Raw genomic sequence first — 23,211 nt, 5'->3', positions numbered from 1 at the left:
AGCTCATCCTCATCTATCTATTACAGCAGGTCCCCGGGGGACTGATGTCTTGGCAGCATTTGTTTTACTTAGTTGAGTTACTAAATATTCATGAAACCATTAAAATTTGTTATTTAAAAGTGTTTGACAAAGTCTGACTTTTAGTCATTTATATGGGCTGTACACCCCCACACACACAAAAAAAAATCCAAATTAGTGGGACGGGGCCAGGAGTCCTCCCCTCTGGGGGAGGCATCATGACACAATTATTAAATGAGATCGGCTTTGGAGTCAGACAGACCTAAGTTCAAATTCTAGTCCTGCCATTTACTAGCTGTGACCTTTTGCAACTCACCTAAACTCAAGAGGCTCTATTCCTGCTCTATTAAGTGACAGTGATGATGATGACGATGACGGCTACCATTTATGCATTATTTCCATCAAAACAATAGTATAACACAGATACTATAATGATCCCCATTTTACAGATAAGGAAATTGAAGTTGTTTGAAGTCAAGTAACTTTCCCAAAGTGCAAGGTTAGTAGATAACTATTCCAGGGCCCAACTCCAGGTTTATCTGACTTCAGAGTCCATGCTATTGTGTGCTGGGCTGTTCTCTGATACCACTTTCTACAGTTTTGCAAGATTAGAGACAGTGAGTGTAAATAGCAACTGGCACATAACAGACACTTTGTAATGCCTCTTGCATTGAAGGACTAGATTTATCTGCCTTTGATGTGTCCTCTCTGGGGAAACAGAGCATCATGTCAAAGCTTTACTAATGTCCTTGTCATCCTGTACTCTTGTCCAAGTTGCTCCACTCCTCCAGACCTTGGGTTTTTAATCTGTAAAATGGGGGTGAGTTGGAGTTTTTTTGTTTTGTTTTGTTTTGTTGGGTTTTTTTTAGGGCCACACCTGAGGCATATGGAAGTTCCCAGGCTAGGGGTCGAATTGGAGCTGCAGCTGCCAGCCTACCCACAGTCACAGCAACGTGGGATCCAAGCTGTATCTGCAGCCTACAACACAGCTCACGGCAACACCAGATCCTTTAACCCACTGAACAGGGCCAGGAATCAAACCCATGTCCTCATAAATAGTAGTTGAGCCAAACAATGGGAACTCCCTGGAGTTCATACACATACCACTGATTCGAGTGTAAATTAATAGAACCACTTTGGAAAACAATTTAGCATTATTTAAGTTGAAGACACACAAACCTTGTGATGTGGCATTTCCACTCTTCTTCCAAAGCAGAGTTTCTCCACTCCACACTCTTGACTTTGGGGACAGATATTTCTCTGTTGTGAGGGATGGCCTGTGCATTGTAGGGTATTTAGCAACATCCCTGGCTTCTATTCATAAGATTCCAGTAGCACCTCTAGTTGTGATAACCAAAAATGTCTCGGGACATTGACAAGTGTCCCTTGGGGGACAAAACTGCCATTGAGAACCACCACCCAAAAAGAGCTCTTGCAGATATGCATCATGTCCAGTAATGATCAGAGCTGCAAAGTTTGCAATAGCAGAGAAGAGCTAACAACCTAACTCTACTAACAATTGAATGGCATGTTTATCATGGCATAGCCATTTAACGAGAAATAATACAACATTGAAAATGAAGGAACTACAGTTTCATATGTCAACATGAATGAATTTCATAAACATAGATTGAGCAAAGTAACAAAAGCAAGTTACAGAAGCCTACATGTGGTATGACTCTATGTAACATTATATCTATGTAATGTTTAATAACATGAAAATGATGCTCTGTACTTCTTTAGGAATACCCATATATACGTGTATGTGGTACAAGTAAAAAGAAATACGTGGAGGAGTTCCGTTGTGGCTCAGTGAGTTAAGAACCTGACATAGTGTCCATGAGAATGCAAGTTTGATCCCTGGCCTCGCTCACTGGGTTAAGGATCCAGCATTGCTGCGAGCTGTGGCATAGGACTGCAGCTGCAGCTCCAATTCGACCCCTACCCTGGAAGCTTCCATATGCCACAGGTGTGGCCATGAAAAGAAAAAAAAAAAAAGAAATGCATGGAAATTAAAATTACTGAATTCAGGATGTGATTACTTTAGGGGGCAGGGGAAGGAGTTGCAATCAAAGCATGGTACACGGGCTTCAACTCTACTGATAGAACTTTATTTCCTAAGATGGAATATGAGTATTCATCAGATTACTTTTCATACCTCTTTCTATGCCTGAAATATTATAACACTTCTTAAAGGAGTTAGAGTGTATTGGTTCCAGTGAGTGATGAGCATACAGAAAAAATCGCTTGAGGAACTTTTCCTAATGATGCACATCAGCCTCTTGGAGATTCTGAAATCCTCTCTCCAGTTCACTCCCCATATCATCAAGCAAGAGTCCCTGCCTTGACCACTGTCCCCAGTAGGAATGTGTCATATCTCAGGCGCTACAGGGCTGAGAATCCGTGGTTACTGGAGAATTCTTGAGGAGGCTTTCTCAGGGTTACTGTTCCCATCTAATGTTCTAAGATTCCATAGAAAATGGATTTGGGGTTCTACTAGGTAGATAAATACACAAGTAAACATCCCTCCCTCCAGTTTTCAAAGCTCAGCCCATGGTCTGTCCCATGTCAGGCCCTGGACAGGTGCATCCCTGGGGGGAGAGAAGGTGGATGTTCCTTCCAGAGCCTTTGAAACCATCCATGTATTCCTGGCCAACAGAGGTGTCCTGGGGCTCAGGAAGCATTACTGCATCTATTTGACAGGTGAGAAAAAAATGCTTCAACAAGGTCAAGTCATTTGACGTTAATCCAGCTAGTGAGTGTCAGAGACACGAATGGTCCCAGGCCTGCCTTTCGATCCCCCATCCTTGTGTCTATGCCACGCTGCCTTCCTTCGTTAATAATAACCCTCACGATTGTAACTGAGAGCTGATCAGCAGTGCAAGAAACTGATGCAAGAGATTTCCCCCCAGAGCCCACGATTGACATATATGTGCTCTGCATTCAGAGAAAGAAGAGCAGATTAAAAGAGTGTGGAGAGTCAGGACTTCAGCTCGGGTCTGAAAGATGACCAAGTTGGCTTTAGATAGGCAAAGACAAGAGAAAGACGTCCACATGGGTAGATAAGGGTCCACATGGGTAGATAGACAAGAGAACAGGCCAGGCAGTGCAAGTCAAGTTCTGGGTGCCAGGAAGGCAGTGTCAGATGCATTCAGTCTGGAACAAAGTTGGCTGGAATGGGTGCCCATCTGTGTTTCTGTTTGTAAGAAGAGTCACTGGACTAGAGACTCCTTAATGGTTGAGAAACATCTTAGTCACAATGGTATCCCTTCTGCCTAGGGAACATGATATTGGAGAGAGGAAGGCAGGACGGAAGAAAGCAATGAAGGAGAGGAGGGAAAGAAGGAAGCTAAGAATGTGTGTTGAAATTGCAACAGAGGAGCTCCTGTTGTTGCTCAGTGAGTTAAGGATCTGACTAGTATCCATGAGGATGCGGGTTCAATCTTGCTCAGGGGTTAAGGATCCAGTGTTGCCGTGAGCAGTGGTGTAGGTCACAGACGCAGCTCAGATCTGGTGTTGCTGTGGCTGTGGTGTAGGCCAGCAGCTGCACCTTCGATTTGACCCCTAGCTCGGGAATCTCCTAAAAAATCTTAAAAAAAAAAAAAAAAAGTAAAGAAAAGAGGAAAAAAAGAAATTACAACAGAGGATGCCTTCTCATCCTCTGTTTGCTCTGGAGAAAGCAAAAGAGGTAGAAATTGAAACATGTCAGTGGATATTTAAATGCCATTACTCTCTGGCTTTAGTTACAAATGAATGTCCACCAACAACAGTTAAGTTTTGCTCCAACCAAAAAATGATTCACAGTGGCAAGCGACACTCACGCTGTGCAGTTGTTAATAAATGTGCTCGTTACTCTTCCTGCTGGGAAGCACCAACCCCTGCATTCTAGCTGCTTTAAGCAGAGAGACCAAGGTTTCCACCTTCTCAGCCTAGGACTGTGGTGGGGGAGGCAGATGCTGGTGAGATGCAGAATGAAGAATGAGTCTAGCAGGCTGGAAGTTTGGCATGTGGTGGGGTAGGGTCTTCCCTCTCCTTGGAGAGGTCTTGAAGTTCATCAAAGGATACAGAATTCTTGGAATAAGGTTCAAGATCCTCCCCAAACTCATCTTCTGAGGTGCTTGGGGTGATCTTTCTGAGGGTTTTCTAAAACCCAAGAGAAAGAACCAGGAAACTTCCTTCCTATTGTCTCCTGCCCCTAGTCTCCATGGAGCTGATGATAAAATCAAGTAAACAGATGTGCCTTTGAGAATTGCCCACAGAGGGATGGGAACCCCAAAGTGGAGCCTCTTCCCCACCGGACTCCATGGGAAGCTCACTGAAGCAGATCATTTCTCCTTAGTGATGTATCTTTGAGAGAAGGGCTTCTAGCTTGATGCGCTGAGCCATTGACTCCTCAGCATCTGCCCCTTCCCATAAACATACTATCAGGAGCAATCTTAACTAAGGAAGAAGTGGAATCATGACTGGGACTAAGTGAGTTGGAGTGTAAAGTCTCTAACCTGCAGTGGAGTGGCTGTTGTTACTGTGGTTATTATTATTAGGAAGAGAATCAAAGGCCTTAGGAAGAGAGAAGGCCCTGAGAGAAAGAACAGAGCGAAAACAGGAAAATCATGGACCAGGACTAACTCTGAACCCTATGGCTCATTGCTCTCCACTCCTGACCCCTGGAATCAGAGTCTTGGGGAGCCAGTGAGTGCTCTCAACTCAAGAACACACAGAAGACCTGAACTCCAGGCCTGGCTCTGCCAGCGCTAGTTCTGTCATCTCCTGAGAGACACCTGTCTGAGCCTTCTCTGTCAGTTGGTACTCGTCCTTATGATGTTAAGATAAAGGGAAAAAACCTGTGTGACAGCCCAGCACAGTGCCCAACCCATGAAAAATGCTAATAGCATTTAGTTTCCCTCACTTTACCCCTGTTTTCTTACCTGTAAGATGAAAATAATGCTGCATCCTAATTTGAAAGTTGATTACAAAGAGTGGCAGAGTATCTTTTCAACAAGTACTTATTAAGAAACTTCAATATGCGAAATAATTTAAAAGGTGAAAGGGCATTTTGCAAATTAGAAATCCTAAAGGACATTTTAGACAATTGCGACCTTCCTAATGGAAAAGGCTTATCTTTTCATCTATGCACAGTGTCTAACATGGGCCCAGTAAATATCTGAGAAAGGAGAGAGAGGAAAACAGGAGGAAGGAAAGAGAGGGAAGGGAAAAGGGAGAAAGGAGGGGAGGGAGAGAAGGAGGGGGGCAGGAAGGAAGGAAGGAAGGAAGGAAGGAGGGAAGATATATATCATGATTATATTACAATTATCATCATCATTATAAAACTAATTTAAACACATCTTGCCAGTGCCCTCAAAAGGGCAGGAAGATAAGGGCTAGGATAAAGAACACAGGAATAATTTTCGCATTTTGACCAGTGATGGGAATAGTAATGATTTTCTCTCTGAACCATAATCATCATGCAGTTAAATAGTTTGTTTTCTAGTAGAATCAAGAGCTCTGAGATGGTGCTCTGAGATGGTGCTCTGAGGAATTCTTTCATTTCTTTCCCACCTTTTAAAGAAAAGAAAGCTCCAGATGCAATCATTGGCATTATCTTTATACTGACCACAGCAGAACATTCCAGAATATGAGGCCTCTACAAAATTAGTTTATCCAGATGAGATTTAGACAATATCTTATTGAGAGAACCACTCAGACACCCACCTACCAGCAGCAAGCCACAGAGTCAAAAGTGAACGCGAAAGCAGCATTGCACGTGTGTTTTCAGCTAGGTGAACTACTCCAATCTTGGGGGACCCTGTGCCACATGAGGCCTCTGTTTACTTTAGGTTACACAGCAAAATGCAAGCTGTGAGCAGCAGAAGTAACTAACGAAAATAGAATTTTGTTTTCTGACTGCTCAGGGTAGTAACAAATCAGACTCGGCTGAAACCATTTGTCTAGAAAAAAGATTTGTGGCTAGAGAACTGAAGTTCAGGCACCCAGAAATTTCCAGAGCAAGTCTAATTCCCATACCTGAAATAATATTCCTTTCTCCCCCCAGAACCTAACCTGCCAACTCCGTATACATATTCAGTCTATGACTTCTCCATGGCACCCAGTTGACTATGACTTCCTGGAGCATAAGGATAATAATAGTGATAATGATGCTAATGTAGTTCTTTCTAAAAATAATTACTAATGCATTTCAGTCTTCACAACAACTGTCTGAAGTATGCACTGCAGGTATATCTCTTTTATAGGTAAGAAAACTCAGGCACCGAGAGGTTAGGTAACTCACCAGTGGTCACAGAGCTAAGTAAGAGGCAGCGTTAAGAGTCAGAGCAGACAGTCTGGCCCCAAAGGCTTGCTGTGAGCCTCTGTGCTACACTGCCATTCACTGGATGTGCTAAGCAGATAATGCTATGGAAGCATTATCACACTTCCTTATTGCAACAATCTTCTGATATGGGTACCAATATTATCCCCATTTTACAAGTGGGGAAACTAGCTCCAAACATTTACATGACTTGTTCCAGGTCACACAGGTGGCAGAGCTAAAATTCAAAGCCAGACATTCTGTGAAGTGGTGATTATTTGGCGGAAACTAGATGCTGTGGATGGAATGCTGGTGTCTCTCCAAAAGTTGTGTGCTGAAGCTCAAGTTCCGAACATAATACCTGGGAATGGGGCCTTTGTGAGCTAGGCAGGTTTAGATGAAGTCATGAGCTTTAGCGTCCTTATACGAAGAGCAGAGACTGGAGTATTCTGTCCTTCTACCGCATAAAGTTACAGCAAGAAGAAGGCAACCACTCACAAGCTGGAAAGAGGGCTCTTACCAGAACCTGACCATACTGGTACCCTGATTTCAGACTTCTCAGCCTCTGGACTGTGGAAAATAAATACTTGTTGTTTAAGCCACCTAGTCTATGAAAGGCTGTTCTGGTATCCTGAGCTGACTAAGACACTAGGCATTTGTGAGTGTGGCCGTCTTGGTTCCCAAGAGTCTGAAGGGACTTTGAAGACGATGGCCAGTGTTCAGGTATCAGACTGTTGCAATTCTCAATTGGAATCCTGTGTTTTGTGTGTGTGTGTGTGTGTGTGTGTGTGTGTGTGTGTGTGTGTGTGTGTGTGTGTCTTTTTGTCTTTTTAGGGCCTCACCCACAGTATATGGAGGTTCTCAGGCTAGGGATCGAATCGGAGCTACAGCTGCCAGCCTACGCCACAGCCACAGCTACGCCAGATCAGTGCTGCATCTGTGACCTACACCACAGCTCATGGCAACACTGGATCCTTAACCCACTGAGCGAGGCCAGGGATTGAACTCACAACCTCATGGTTCCTAGTCGGATTTGTTTCCGCTGTGCCATGACGGGAACTCCTAGAATCCTGTGTTTTATGGTGTCTGGGTCAGAATAAAAGTCAGGTAATTGATACATGAGGTCAGCTCACCACCCCCACCCCTCCGTCACCCCCACCCCACCCCCACCTTCCTCACCCAGACGGACTGTCTCAAAAATGCCCAGTCCTTTGCTTCTTTAGGGCAAACGGCCCAGAGGGGAAAAAGAGGTCTGCTAGTGCTGATAAATAATTGAAAAGGGCCAACAAAGTAAAGATTCTTGCCCAAAAAGTAATAACTTGGGAAAAGCGAGAAAAGTGTCCAATTCTATGCAGACTCATATCTACAATGCAAACATATTCGCCTTACAATCTATATGGAAATAAGAAAAAGCAATTTTGAAATGGATTCCACAAGTGCTCCCGTTAGGACAAAAATTTCTCATCAAGTAAAAGATGGAATCTCAGTAAAAATTTAAAGGGAGGTTACGTGGAGAGGGAAGATTTGTGCAGACCTCACATTCTGCTGGATGGAAATATGATGTGAGAAAAAAGCAGGTCCTTTTGATAAACAATTCACGGGTCTCTCACTAATACCAAACCACAGATTCCTCAATTATTAGCTAGATGTGTGGGAAATTCTGGACTTTGGAGGCAGATAATCCTGGGTTTAATATTCAGAAACCCACTACCTATGAGACCTAAATTTCCCTCTGATATTTTTCCCAAAGTGGAAATATTCTGGAAAGATATGTTATGATAATCCAGGGAGATAACCTGTATGAAGCACCCCACCATTTCTAGACAATAGCAGTGAAGTCTGTCCGGTGACCACTGAGATAATTCACCTGAGAGACGGATGTTCCCAAAGCCCAGGGTCGGAAGACACCTGGGAGAGAATGTGTCTTTGAGGCCAAAATTCTTGAAAGAATTTAAGTCTTTGCATGGTGACAACAAGGCAGAAGTTGGGAACCACCACTCCTCCTCATGTCTTTATTCCCAGAAATTCCAGAAAGTGGCCAAGGAGTAAGTCTAGTTCCTGGTATATGGCCTTGCACCTAACAGATGCTCAGTCATTCACATTGGTGGAACTGAAATGAGAATGTTGTGTGCGAGGTGAAGTAAGACCACAGGTAAAAATGCAGGACAGAAATGAGGCTGATACTGGAGCCATTTGCCCAGAGCTGACATCTAGAGCCATGAGCATGTGTTATCTTGCAAAGGGGGAGGATGTGGAGGCAGGAGAAAGTCAGGGATGGCACCAGTCTTAAAAGGTAGAGGGTTGTTTGGAAGGAAGCAGTAGAGAGAGAGGAAAGAGCAGGTACAAACCAGGAGAGTTATGGGCTAGAGAAGGCAAGAGAACAAAGTACTGACTTACCAGAAACTTGGAAGTATCTCTGCTCTTAATTTAGTTCCTCGTGTCTGGCTGTGCCTAAAATACCACTAAGCTCATTGGGTTAAGTTCATACCTGCTAGGGCTCCAGAGGATAGAAGGTACAGGAAGGCAGGAAAACCTCTGGGCAGATGAATTTGTCAAGTTTCCTTCTGGGCAGGTGGGCTCTGGAATGGCTGAGTGGTGTCCTGGAAAACTTGAGGAGAGGGAAGAAAGCACTCATTTATATTGTTTACCAGTTTCTATGGTGTAAATACTCCTGCTGTGGTTGACATCAAGCCACCAAAGGTTTCACAACTGCCTTACTGAATTCCTGAAAATTTAACCATCAGCTTCCACAAGCTGGAGTGGGCTGATTCCAGGCACTGCCCAGGCACCCGTGGAATTGGAGATTGACACATAGAACCAAACTGGGGAGATACAGAGTACAGAAGACAAGAGGTTCCTGAGTCTCACTCAGATATGTAGTATATGTCTCCCACTTTCACAGAGAAGGAAAGAGAAGAGACACCAGCATTCACATTTAGTTATTATTTAAAATCAGTTACATACACAAGAGAAAATTCCAATAGTGGGTCTCCATCTGGCCCCAGACCCTCCAGAAGCAACTAAAATTCTCAGTTATCAGTTATCCTTCTGGAAATATACTATGCATATGCTAGCATGTGTATGTGTATCCCTTTTCAAAATTAAAATTGTAAGGGTAAAATTAAGATGTTTCTTTTCAAAATTAAAATGACAATGCACTAAACTTTTTCATTTAATTATATATTTCAGTATTCTTACCAAAAATTAATAAATTTTAATTTAGAATTAAATTTACAAGATGTGTAATTTTAATGGCTGTGTAATATTCCTATATTTCACTCCTATCGTGGCTATATGGTATTCCATTTATATAGGCACTGTCATTTATTTAACCAGTTTTCTCACTGATAAGCATATAAATTTTTTCAGTCTTTTGCTATTATAACTGAATGATGCAATGAATGCCCTATACACATATATATAACCTGCACACACATAGGTATCCCCATACGTAAAATTTCAGGATACAAGGATATATACACTATTTATTTCTGATGGATATTTCCCCTCCCAAGATGCTGTATGAATTTACATTCCCATGCACAATTCATGAGTGTGTATTTTTCCCACTTTGTTGTCAACATAGTGTATCTCAACATTTGAGACCAGCATTTGTTAAGTGCAAAATCTGTTCTAATTCTTGGCATGGGTTCTCCTATTCGAGGTAGATTTATCCACAGAAGAGGACACTGGGCCTCATGGAGATCAAGGAACTCTCCCAAGGACAGGTCTCTGTGAAATTACTCTCCAGCCTTCCTTCTTCACCACACTGACTGCCATTCCCCACCAGGCTCGCTTCTGACAGTCTAATGTAGGAAAATTGTAGTCAGTTCCCACAGAGCCCAAAAGTTAAGGGTACATCAATATCACTTTTTGCTTCACTGGTTTTTTGGGGGGATTTAAAAAAAATTTTGCTTTATTTCCATAAGTTTTGCTCATGTTCTGCTGCTGGTGAGCATTTATCAGCCTGACTACCCTCTTAATAATTTCTGGTACTGATATAAATCCTGCTCAAACACAAATATAACTGTGGGCTTGGCCCAATTTACGATTACTTTCTTGATGATCTGGTCTCCAGGGACATTTTGTGAGTCAAAGCAGGCACCACCTGTATTCCAAAATAGGCTTGACTGGTTTTTAACTGAAGAAGCAGGGACAAGTGGATGTCCTTTTGAAAAATAGTCTTCACCTCTAAGTCTATCTCATATCAAAAGCAGTCAGTCTCTTCCAGTATCTTTTCCTTTATGTCTACACTCAAATGCAAATCCTTGAAGTCGCAGGGAGAATATGCTGTGAGACACTGCCAATTATGGTCACAGTTGGGTAGCAGATGGCTAGGGGTTCGTTAAACCTTTAGGGGGATTGCCTTAGGAGAAAATGAAATAAAAGCAAAGATTACTATTAAACAGCATAGAGATTGCCAGCTAGGAGGAGGAGAAAGGTGGAGGGAGCGGGAGGAGTGGAAGGGAGGGAGGGAGCGAGAGGCTGTGAGAAGGGAGACTGGTGGAAATAAACCGTGCACTTAACAGCAGGAAAGGAGACTTGGAAGCGTGTTTTTCCGGCTTTAAATGCCTGATTGGCGTCTAGCTGGTGTGCCAGTATTCCATGAGGATGTGGGCAGAGGGCGAGTCCGAGGGGCTGCAGACATTGGGAATAGTGGTGGTCGTGTGCTCCTCTCTGAAACTTTTGCACTACCTCGGGCTGATTGACTTGTCAGACGGTAAGCGAACCCTCGAGCTTCCCTGTTTAATATGAATGTATTTGTGAGCTTAGGTTGTTATGAAAGTAGTTTAGAAGATGCACAGAAAGTTGCGTGGAGACCCGGGAGACTTGAGAAAGCCCGACTAAATCAGAACTGATCAGGGCCTTCCTGAAAGCCCCAGAGTGACGCTGCCCATGGTGCTGAAACGTGATGCCTGGAGAGCGGTGGGTGGGGAGCGGGAGGGAGGATGAGCATCTTTTCTCCCCACCCGAGGTGTACGAGAGCCTTAGTGGATTACTAGCTGTGTGATACTAGCAGAATACATCACAGTCCTCTCAAATTGTCTGATAACTATATTGTTTGTAAAGCCATGACTTTTAAAAGTCATTGTGTTGATTAACTTTGCTTAAGAAGTAGTTGAAATTGTGGTGATAAAAGATTTTGTAAAATGCTAATCACAGTGCCCAGATATTAGAAGACATGAAACAGATGTCAGTTCCCTTCCCCAACCTTCAACCCTCAACTGTCATAAGAAGCCTTACTCTAACACCACCTCATCAGCCATGACTTTATTAGCTCCATTCCTCAGTGAGAATATAGTTAAAAATTCAGGTTAACCATACTGTCTATTATTAGGAAGTTGTGGTTTGGTTACAAAAGTTAAAGGAGCTCAAAAAATGAAGAGTATTTTCTTCCTCCTCATGAGATTTTGTTACAAATGGAATGTAGTTCTTCTGCATAATACTTATCATATAAAACCAGGATACTGGCAAGATTCCAGTTTTGATGAGCAATGCATTAAACAAAGCCAGCCTCCAACAATGTGTATTCTATGTATATATAATGTGTATTCGATGTATATTCTTCCGTAACTGCATGTGTAGACAGAATTCTTCCATATAATAATGAAATATGTTTGCAGACAAAGGACTAACTAAAATACCAGTCAAAGCTGATGTAAACCAGAGACTGAAGGACAGAATGAGGTGGCTGGATGAGCTCTGGGCTAGGAGTTAAGAGACCTGTTTTCTATCAATAATCCATATTTAACTTTGGTCAAATCATTTTTTTTTTTCTGGATCACAGTTTCCTATGAGAATATTGATGGTTTTTCAATCTCTGCTTCATGGGATTCTAGAGTAACCCAAAGATTTCTTTGTATTCAGCTTTGTGGTGGGGGTGGTAGGGAAGACTCTGAGTCCTTCCTTCCTACTTCCACAAAACCAATTCCACCTTATCTGCTCTATACGTTAGCTCTAAGTAAGAACTTTTCAAGATTTAGCTAAAATTTAGTGAATCTATGATTCTACAAGTCTGTGATCATGTTTCCCTGAGATTTTGAAAGCTGAAGCATATTTAGAAAACTTTCTCTTTCTTAAAAACCACCTGAAATCTAACAATCTGGAAGAATAGCTCTGTATACACATAGAGACTCTTCCTGTCCCTCAGTCCCTTATATGTGCTCTTCTAAAGCTCCAAACTCAGTTTGCCGGTCATAACAGTTGAGCAAAGCCTCTGTTCTCCACAAAGAGAATGTGTTCCATCCCTGTTCAACAGAGCTTCAGAGTAAGACACCCACCATGATTACAAATTAATGCAAGAGCTGCCTACTTCCTTATAAGACTAATGGTACAGTGGAAATATTACCCTGTTCTTCCCGTCCATATCCCAGAAGTAGCCATCTCCCTCTCACTACTTTAACTTCTCAAGGTTACAGCTTTTGGTTTTATTACCACAGAAGATATCAGTTATTCATTTAATGATATAGTAATGAGGGGATTAAGGTGAAATGTAGAGAACATATGTTTAAGATTGCCTCCAGGAACTCAGGTGAAGGAAGGGATTAACATTATTCAGCACCTGCAGTTTCCTAGGTATAGTGCCAGGTGCTTTTATATACATGAGCTAATGTAACCTTCAAAATAACACTCAAAGGGGAAAAATTTAATAACCCTGGAAAGTAGATATCATTGTTCCTTTTATAGAAGGGAGAAGTTACATAAAATTTCCAAAGCTACAGCAGCAGCAATAAGCAGGTATTTGTCTCTAAACTTTCATTCTCTGTCCTGGACACCTAGCACCTCAACAAGTAAGTCAGCTCCAGATGGAGTCTGCAATCTGTTATTAAGTCTATACCAGACATAGGCTCCTTTGCTAGAGCCTTCACCATGTGGTCCAAACACCATCTTTAATGTGTGTGTATGATATTGGAAACCTCTATTCAACCATTTAATATGAAGGGGATAAGACCACTTCCTATTGGATGGACCCGTATGATGCAGTCAATTTAAAGAGAGCAGTAGAACATCACTAAAGAACCCACCAGTAGTCTTTCTTAGATCCTTGGCCTTGTTCTTTATTTTATTTTTCAGTAGTAATTTTGAAATAGTGTAGATGTTGAGCCCAGAGTCAAAAGAGCTGAGTTCCAATCCTGGATATACCCTTTATCAGTTGTGTGACCCTGGGCAGGTCCCTCTTCTCTAGGTTTTACTTTCCTCATTTGTAAACATAGAGTAATAGGAATTATGGTTGTTTTTAATTTCCTAGGCCTTCTTAACAAATTTCCTCAAATCAGGTGGCTCAAAACAACAGCAGTGTATTCTTTCACAGTTCTGGAGGCTGGAAGTCCCAAAGCAAGGTGTCAGTAGGGCCATGCGTTCTCCGAGGCCTCTAGAAGAGAATCTTTCCTTGCCTCTTCCAGTTTCTGACAGCCCCAGGTCTTCCTTGGCTTGTGGCTACATCACTCCCATCTCTGTCTCCATATTCACATGGCCATCTTCTCTATGTGTCTCTGTTTTCACATGGTCTTCTCCTCTTCTTCTAAGAACACCAGTCATAGTGTATTAACAACTTCATCTTAACTTGACTACATATTTAACTTGACCATATGTCCAAATAAAGTCATTTACAGGTATCAGGAATTATGACATCAACATATCTTTTTGGATAACAGAGTTCAACCCAAAACAATAGTAGTAATGCTATATATCATAAGGATTAAATGAAGTGGCTTATGGGGAAGTACCAAGCTTATTATCTCTCATAGCAGGTACTTCATAAATGTTTAATTCCTTTCAGCCTAGATCATGCCAATCAAATGAATATACTGCTCATTAGGGAAAAAATACAAAACCTATGCTTTATGTCTTTGGTTTAAAGTCCATCAGGCCTCTTGGGCAGTATAAGCCTTCCCTTTGGATTTGGAGGTTGCCAGCGAAACTTCCAGAGTAGGAAGACTGGGCTGACTTTTCCCCTATATGCTATATTACCGTGCATACCCAGCCTGCACTGCCAGAGCCTGCTAATAGATAAAACTCAACCTCACGTCCACCAAGGTAAGGACAGCAGGGGCTGCAAAGAGAAGATCAAGGCAGGGATGTGAGGATGACAACAATGTCCTCAGAAGGTTCGGAGACTAATACCAGCTAATTCTCTGCCTCTCTTCCTGCTGCTTGCTGGGCCACCTTTCTGCAAATTCACCCTCACCAGATGAGAGTCCTCTTTCCCTAGAGCATCAGGTTCACTGGCTCTTCCATGGTGTCTCCAGAAGTGATTCACTATTCCAGCTCAAAGCACCACCTGAAACAGTGAGGCAGTGGTTCTCCTGTTCTCATATCTTCTATCTGTCAAAACGGAGGGTTATTTTTGCTATCTCTGACCACAGCTTGCTCATGAAACCAGGAATGTCACAGGCTACCCAAGAACCACAGATAAAAATAAAAGCAATAATAACTTGGCAAACTCTTGGGGAAACCATGAAAATCCAGGTGTGTTTATTGGGATCTTTAGAGAGGTTCATTTCCTATGCATTCTAAATTGTACAAAATATGTAGTATTATTCTGGAGATTTGCTGGAGCCAATTGATGGCAAAAGATTTGAAATACGGTTCATATGAAGCCAACTATCCACATATATCCAGCCTCAATCATTTCTTGTGGACTTGGTGACTCTTCAGTACTTATAGCTTAAGAAACCATTGCCTGTTTAGTGGATATAATGCATATAATATAATATGCATTATTCCAAGGTAATGGCTGCAATTTCCTGTCCTGTACAATGTATCCTTGTTGCTTCTTTTTCATTCTGTGACTTGGGCCACAGAAATCCTGTGAGATATAAAGATTCTATATTATTATTTTTGAACTAAATTTATAGTTTAAAAAAGCAGAGGCTCTGGGGCTTTGACTTCAAGGTCACATGGCTAGGAAATAACAATTTCAGGACCCAATTCAAGCCTTCTAAATCCTACTCCAGAAAGCTTTTCACTTTCCAAATGCAGTAAAACTTGTACTTAAATTGTGCCTGGAGCATTGATGAATATCACCATTTCTACTCATCAAATATTTACACTATTCTTTTTTTTTTTTTTTTTGTCTTTTTGCCATTTCTTGGGCCGCTCCAGTGGCATATGGAGGTTCCCAGGCTAGGGGTCCAATCGGAGCTGCAGCCACCGGCCTATGCCAGAGCCACAGCAACACGGGATCTGAGCAGCGACTGCAACCTACACCACAGCTCACGGCAACGCCGGATCGTCAACCCACTGAGCAAGGGCAGGGATCGAACCGGCAACCTCATGGTTCCTAGTCGGATTCCTTAACCACTGCGCCACGACGGGAACTCCCTACACTATTCTTTTTGATAAGTACTTTTATAACCTAACCAAGTTAGGTTGTAGTGGGCTGAATCATGAGCACCCAAATGTATCAGGTCTGAATCCTTGGAAACTCTAAATGTCACCTTATAAGGAAAAAGGTTCTTTCAAGTATGATTAAGTTAAGGATCTGGGGATGAGGAGATTATCCTGAATTATCTGGGTGGGTCCTATATGCCATCATAAGTATCATAAAAGAGAGGCAGCAGAGATTATCCATGGACAAAGAGAAGAAGATGATGTGAAGATGGAGGCAGGGATTGAAGAGAAGTGGCCACAAGCCAAGGAATGCAGGCGGCCACCAGAAGCTGGAAAAGGCAAGAAATGGATTCTCCCCTAGAGCCTTTAAAAGGGGCACAGCCTGGAGTTCCCGTTGTGGTGCAGTGGTTAACGAATCTGACTAGGAACCATGAGGTTGCGTGTTCCATCCCTGGCCTTGCTCAATGGGATAAGGATCCGGTGTTGCCTTGAGCTGTGGTGTAGATCACAGACGTGGCTCGGATCCTGTGTTGCTGTGGCTGTGGCGTAGGCCAGTGGCTGCAGCTCTGATTCGACCCCTAGCCTGGGAACCTCCATATGCCACAGGTAGCAGCCGTAGAAAAGGCAAAAAGACAAAAAAAGCGGGGGGGCACAGTCTTACTGACAAATGTGTGTGTGTGTATATGTATAGATATAGATGATAGATAGATAGATAGATAGATAGACAGACAGACAGATAGACAGATAGATAAAAATCTCCGGAGTTCACATATGCTACCACAGAACCAACAAAATAGCTCAGTGGGTTACTCCTTTACAACCATAGCCACAAACCTCTCTCTTTTTCCTCTTTCTTTCTTTTTTTAAAGTATAGTTGATTTACAATATTATGCTAGTTTCAGGTATATAGCATAGTGATTCAGTATTTTTACAGATTATACTCCACAATGAAATATGCCTTATAACAGGAAAATGGCTGTAATTTCCTGTTCTGTACAATCTATCCTTGTTGCTTCTTTTTCCTCTTTCTACCCCCATATTTAGTTTGTTGTTTTTAATTCTTCTGTAGCTTTGTTATACTTTAAATAACACATTTAATCCCTGATTACTCGAATGTTGGTTTTAAGCCATGTCTATTATCCACCTTCTCTGAAATATTGGAAGAAAATAAACCTCTATTTCTCCCATCTTTCTCTCTACCTACCAAGTCTGTTTATTATAGTCATTTTTACATTTTTAAAGGTTTATGATGTTCCCAGAAATACCTCTTTTGAGGTAGATGAGAGGGGTTTCCTCAAGCCTCTTATTCCGCATGAGGACAACCCCATCTGTCACCTGTTCTGGGGGGCTCCCAGTTCTTTCTCTAAAACTTTTCTACCTGTATGACCAGCGAGAGGACAGACGGGATCCCCTTTCCTCCAGTCAGGGGAGTTCATTCTGCGGTCAGGAGCCTTCCTGGTATTTGGATCTTGGAGGGCTACCCAGTGGAGCTCAGGCCTAGGTGGCCACTCTTTCATTTGGCCACAGCCTAAAGACCCCCAACCTGACCAACAAAATGAGACTGAATCCGGGTCCCACTCTGCAACCTGCCTGCCTTTCCCCCATACCCACCCTGCAGCTGAGAAAATCTAAAATCCAGCACAATGACATGCACAATTTGCTGGTATAGGATTGATGGTATTTTTCCATCTATCATTACAAAGCATGATAGGTTTTTTTTTTTAAATATAACTTCTTTTTCTATCTAAGGTCATAGATTCTGAGAAAAAGGTGAAAGTCACACACAAGTCAAAACAACTGCATATGGCTGGTTTGAGATTCTTCAGAGAGAGAGAAAAACATAAAAGTTTAAATCACCTGATTTGTGGAAACATGTTTTCCTATTTATTTACGTGGTAATTATACAAGTAATACATGAATCAATTCTCATTTTTTTTTCAGGGCTGCATGCAAGGCATATGGAGGTTCCCAGGCTAGGCATGAATCAGAACTGTGGCCGCTGGCCTATGCCACAGCCACAGCAGCACTGGATCTGAGCTGCATCTGCAACCTACAGCTCATGGCAACGCCAGATCCTTCATCCACTGAGCAAGGTCAGGGATCGAACCCACATCCTGATGGGTAATGGTTGAGTTCGTTAACCACTAAACCATGGTAGGAACTCCTGAATTCTCACTTTTTAAAACAACTCCTTACAATATGGATAAAATGAAAGTGCCTACCTCTTGTTCTGACATCCCAGTCTCGCTTTTATCCCCAAGTACTACTGTGACTTCAGTGCTCAGAAGCCAATGATGCAGATTCCTGGGTACGGGCAGAGAAGGCTCACTACCTGATTTTTATATTAAGAAAAGTGAATATAAATTAACCTGCTTAAGTAATAAAATTAACCTGCTTAGAAAGTCCATAATATTTTCAACTACAAAGAGAAAAGAGAAGAGGAAAAAGGTAGGAAGGTGAGAGGTAGATGAAAAGAGGGGAGAGGAGAGAGAAGTGGTTAGAAGTGTCAGGGAAGAAAGAGGTAAAGAGGTGAGAGGGAGCGAGAAAGGGAAAGAGGGAGGGGAGGAAGTCGCAGGAAGGAGATATGGCCAGTTTTGTGCACACATTTGATTCTCTGTGGTTCACTTGGGTGTCCAGCAACTTACATCCTGTAATCACAAGCCTCGAGGAGTCTGCTTCAGTATTTAACAGTTTACCCACTGCTCTTTGTGCTTCAATCTCTAGAGACCCTACTCTGCAAAAGAAAGTCACAGCAACCCACCTTGCACTTGAGCTTTGGCCCAGAACACCATTGTCCCCAGACAAAATCAGCCCCAGGGAGGAACCCAGCCTTTGTCTCCAGGTACCACAAACCTGACTGTTAAAAAAAAAAAAAAAAAAAAAAAAAGCACTGTCTAGCTACCCCCTGAGGCATCTCTCAGGCTGGGCATTTGAGATTTACCAAAATAAAAGAGTTCGGTGTCATCCACATAGTCACTTGTTTAGTATATTCAACACAGTACTTCATTGATCCAGTGCCCTTGAAATAAGTAAGCACTGCAGCATTGTTCTTTTATTTCCCTCAAGGCAACATTCAAAGATTAGGAAGTCAAATTTGTCCCTAGCTTCCTTGTCTTCTACCTTCAACTTCCCTCTCCACGCCCCTGGCCTTCTCTCTGTCCAGCCCCAGGGCCTCGAATCTCTCGTGCTACTCAGAGCCTTATACTGTGATGCCCACTTGGGCCAGTTTTCCATCCATTATCTCCCTGACTTCTATGCTTTTAATCCATTTTCATCCAAATTTATCTAGCCTATGTTCCATTTCTTCTGCACCATGACTGACCAGTCTTGAAACATGCATCCCCCCGCTTAGGCAATCATTTTGCCAGTGAATCTGTCTGGGAAGAGCTTGAGTAAAATCCTTTTTTAAATTATGAGATGAACATAGTACAGTCAGCCCTCTATATCTGTGGGTCCCACATGTAGGGATTCAACCAATAGCAGACAGAAAAATTTCCAGAAATTTCCAAGAAGCAAAACTGGGATTTGCCACACTTGAACAATTATTTACATAGCATTTACATTGTATTAGTTATTACAAGTAATCTAGAGATGAGTTAAAGTATCCAGGATGAGGAGTTCCCATTGTGGCTGAGCAGGTTAAGAACCCAACTAGTATCCATGAGGATGCAGGTTCGATCCCGGGCCTTAGTGGGTTAAGGAGCTGGCATTGCTGCAAGCTGTGGCGCAGGTTGCAAATGCAGCTCCACTCTGACATTGCTGGGGCTGTGGTATAGGCTGGCAGCTGCAGCTTCAGTTCAACTTCTAGCCCAGGAACTTCCATATGCTACAGGTGCAGCTCTAAAAAAATAAAGTATCCAGGAGGAGATGCATTGGTTATATGTAAATACTATGCCATTTTGCTTAATAAGGAGCTTGAGCATCTGTGGATTTCAGTATCTGCTGGGGAAGGGGGTGGCCTGGAACTAATCTCCCTGCAGACATTGAGAGACAACTGTATACTGGTTTTAGACTGTGAGCTGCTTTCACATTTGCTTATTTTTAAAACGAGAGAGAAAATGGTTGGGGTGACTGGTCCCCTCAGGAGTCACGATAAGCTGTGCCTCCTCAGGGAATCAACTAAAAGGGGATAGTTGGTTCTGGCACCAAGGACAAACATTTGTTAAATGAATGAACAAATGAGCAAGTGTCTTTATCCCACAAACAAAGGGGAGACTTGGGGAGGGGCTGACTCATGAAGATAGTGATTATGTCTGCCCCATTCGCCATACATTCCTTCTGCCCAGCACTGTGCCCGCTACATAGCAGATGCTTAAGAAGTGTTGAATGAATGAACAAATTACTAATGAATGTTGAACTCAGGGATTTATCGCCAAAGCTTCCTCACACCTTGAAATGCATGTGGCAGCTTAAGACAAAGGCTTCCGACTTCACCAACAAAGACACCGCATTCCACACAATACATAGTTACTTCTCCCTCGTCTCTTGTAGGCCTTCGTTTTCCTCCAAAGCCTGGCTTCTTCTCCAAACTTCTCTATTACTTTTCTAATACACATCCTAAATATTGACATAAGCTTGCCCTTCCCCTCTGCCCTGCCCTGGGGTAATCCCTTGATGGTTCAGAGACTATGCCAAGAATAGAGCAGGCTGTCCTACGTGACAAATGGATACTCAGTAAAAGCTGATGAATGAATGGATTAACGCACAAACGAATGACCATCCCTCTTTGTAGAAAAGGACCTAGGATCCTTTCAAGCCCAATTCTGGGATATTCTCAATGCCATTTCTTTGAGGTTAAGAAAAGAAAAGGACTCCAACCTCAGCCCCATCCCTCAGGCACATCAGTGTCCCTTACTGGGCTCGCCCTAGCTAACTATAAAATGAGCAGGTTGAATTAGATTGCTAATTTCCAAATGGTGAGAGGCAAAATCTCCTGACGGACCACCATACAATATTTGAAGAAGGAAAACAACATTCTTCTGATCTCCCACTGTAACCCCAGCATCTGATTGTTTTCATCTAATTTACATACTTAGCCACCAAGCAAAATTTCCTTTGATTAAAGAATTATTTGCCATTATAGGAGTTTGAAAACTCCTGGATGATAACTAAGGCCTGTCCAACCTTGAAGTTTTAATGACTCTGTGATTCCACTTTATGTAAGAAGATCCATGTACTTGCTTTCAAGGTAGACTTCTAGAAGGGATGGAATCCAGCCAGGGCCATAGCATTTCTCTACGGCATCATCACTATGACAACCAACCATCAGTTAGAATGCTTTATGGGTGCACTGGGCCTGAGCCATAACCCCTAGAACACTGAAACAAGCAGTAGTCATAAATAAAACACAGAACGAATGAGTGGTATATCTGTTCCCATGGCTGCTAGAGCATAAATAAGAGAGAGTTGCAAAAGCCAAGGTGAGATCACCAAGCTTCTGGTACCAAAAAGATACATTTCATAGAATGTTCAGTGGACAACACCCTAAAGAGCATAGACATGATCTGGTGTCACAGAGATAACCCTCAAGTTGGAGTCAGAGGCCAGAATTTAAACTCCATTTAAACTGCCATTTGCTTACTAATGACTTTGGGCAAGGTAGTTACCTCCCAATCTGTAAAATGAGGTCTTATAACCCAGCTTGCAGGGTGTTGGTGAATTGTATGGAAAGTATTTGGCTCAGTGCTAACACTTTATAAACAGTCTCCACAAGGGCCCAAAGGGAAGGTCACTTTCTCAAGGTCGCACAACAATGCCGTTATCATGTTGCCCACAGCTCAGCCCTGCCCTGGTCTAAGAGGCTTTCTGGAGCCCAGGGAGCCAGCAGGGACCCTCTTGAGCCTTCTGCCTCAGTTCCCAGCACTTCAGGGGTGCAGCCCTGGAGGGGGCGCTGAGATACCACCCCAGAGTCTCACTCTCAGGAATCCAATATAAAAAGCACATTAAGACCTGTTTACATGGAAGTGCTGTTTGTAATTATTTCTCCCTATGGAATATTCCCCCACTGCTTCCTCCAATCCTGTTTTAAACTACTCAGCTAATAGAGCTTTCCTAGTTTCCCTGGGGAGACATTCACAGATGCTAATAGAGACATAATTCAAAAATTGCTTGATATACATGCCCTCAATTTTCCCCAAGAACCACCTAAGTAAAGATCCCCAAACACGCAAGGCACTCACTGGCCAGATGGAATTAAACGTGCATGGTATGGAATGTATGGGCTGCTATTCAGCCAGTTCTGCATTAAGCTGCAGAAGTCAACGGCTTTATCCCGAGCTACCACAGAGGCCAAGTGCAAGAGAAAAGAAGCAGGCTGTTAGATGGGAGCCCTGGAGGACCTCTTCTCTAGAGTCTCCAATCCAGGCTTTGTCAGACAAGACTTGGAGGCTTTTAAAAAATCCTCCAGGTCTCAAGAAGCAAAGAATCAATGCTGAGTAACTCCAGGAATAGCAACCTCCATCTCTCAATGTGTAAAGAGGAGAAGAAAGGCAGAAAGAAGCTGGGCACATCTTTACAACACAGCCACATTTTGTTGCAACATTGTGTAAATGTTACATCACAGAAATAGCTGGACTTAGTCTCTGTAGGACCCTGAGAGAGTCACTTAAGCTTCCTGAGACTTACATTGACCAGTGGCAAACTGGGGATATTAATATCACCTCCCACGATTGCTGGGAAAATAAAAGGTGATGAAAAGATGTGAAAGCATTTAGCATATCCTTACATAATAGGAATTCATTAAACTTCTTTTATATAAATCTTCTCTTCCCTAAAATCTGAATATAGAGAGTGTGGACATGCTTGTTTGCTAAAAAAAAAAAGTAAATGTTCAGCAAATCCTAAACATACTAAAGTTAGATTAAAAGAAGTAAATTAGGACCGATTAAAAGAAATTTGACTCACCCTAAACCAATAAACTTAATGAAACTTGGTATCTCAAGAGGAAATTAATATAAATTGAAAATAGCATAGGTTCAAGGTGACTTTAGAGAAGTTTCTGGAGACTAGATCCATAATTGATTAATAACTAAAATTATAGAGAGAATTGCCCGAGGCTAGAAAAGTAGAAATCCGATGCCCCTGTCCTCCCACCTCCTCTTTTAATTGCAGAAGGAATTGAAACCCAAAGAATGGAAATAGCTAGCCCGGCAGAAGACAATGAACCAGAGATCAAGGGATGTGGCTCAGTGCTTTCTGCCCTGTGCAGCCCTCCTACACATGGCTCCTTAAAGACAGCGCCAGATTGACTCCCAGGCAAGAGTCAGAGCGCGGTTCACCAAGTCACCTTCTCACACTGGAAGAGCAGGATGGGAAAAGAAAGGAGCCACATATGCTGCACACCTACTATGTGCCATGTCCTGAGTAGCCACCTAATCCTCAGGAAGACCCTGAGAAGCAAGTGTCCTTCACATAGAAGGAAATGCCTTGGGGCAGGTGACCTAATTGCAGAAGCACACAACTCGTGTATGACAGATACGGAATTCGAGCCACACTCCCTGGATGCCCCATCTAAGACTTTCTACTTCCCCAACTACACAGATGCAAACATCTGACCA

General features: G+C 42.6%; 1 protein-coding gene and 2 long non-coding RNA genes across 9 annotated transcripts in view; 1 reads left to right on the top strand and 2 right to left on the bottom strand.

Annotated features, from left to right (window-relative positions):
• The window catches only part of KCNIP1 (potassium voltage-gated channel interacting protein 1), a 422,695-nt gene that overhangs the window by 359,473 nt on the left and 40,011 nt on the right, over positions 1-23,211 (top strand). Inside the window, exon 1 of one of the 7 annotated variants that reach the window (XM_085001634.1) lies at positions 10,879-11,042. The exons of the other annotated variants lie outside the window; for them this stretch is intronic. Coding sequence (XP_084857760.1) covers positions 10,928-11,042 — 115 coding nt within the window. The 5' untranslated portion in view covers positions 10,879-10,927. Of the gene's footprint in view, positions 1-10,878; positions 11,043-23,211 lie in introns of those variants that run through there. 7 annotated transcript variants of the gene reach the window in all.
• The window catches only part of LOC102158145 (uncharacterized), a 96,039-nt gene continuing 81,638 nt past the window's right edge, over positions 8,811-23,211 (bottom strand). The window contains exon 7 of the long non-coding RNA XR_014830879.1: positions 8,811-8,930. This is a non-coding gene — a long non-coding RNA (uncharacterized LOC102158145). The remainder of the gene's footprint in view (positions 8,931-23,211) is intronic.
• LOC146395632 (uncharacterized) lies at positions 13,356-18,542 on the bottom strand. Its single transcript, XR_014830887.1, has 2 exons — positions 16,247-18,542; positions 13,356-15,421 (listed from the first exon to the last, which is right to left on the bottom strand). It is a non-coding gene; the product is annotated as an uncharacterized LOC146395632 (long non-coding RNA).

The sequence above is a fragment of the Sus scrofa genome, chromosome 16 (assembly GCF_054392235.1).
Source record: "Sus scrofa isolate SSC_HxYL_T2T_F1_AM1 chromosome 16, Sscrofa_HxYL_maternal_Yorkshire_Landrace_v2.0, whole genome shotgun sequence".
NCBI classification, from domain to species: domain Eukaryota; kingdom Metazoa; phylum Chordata; class Mammalia; order Artiodactyla; family Suidae; genus Sus; species Sus scrofa.
Note: the sequence above shows the minus strand (reverse complement) of the source record. Positions and strands in the feature narration are given on the sequence as shown.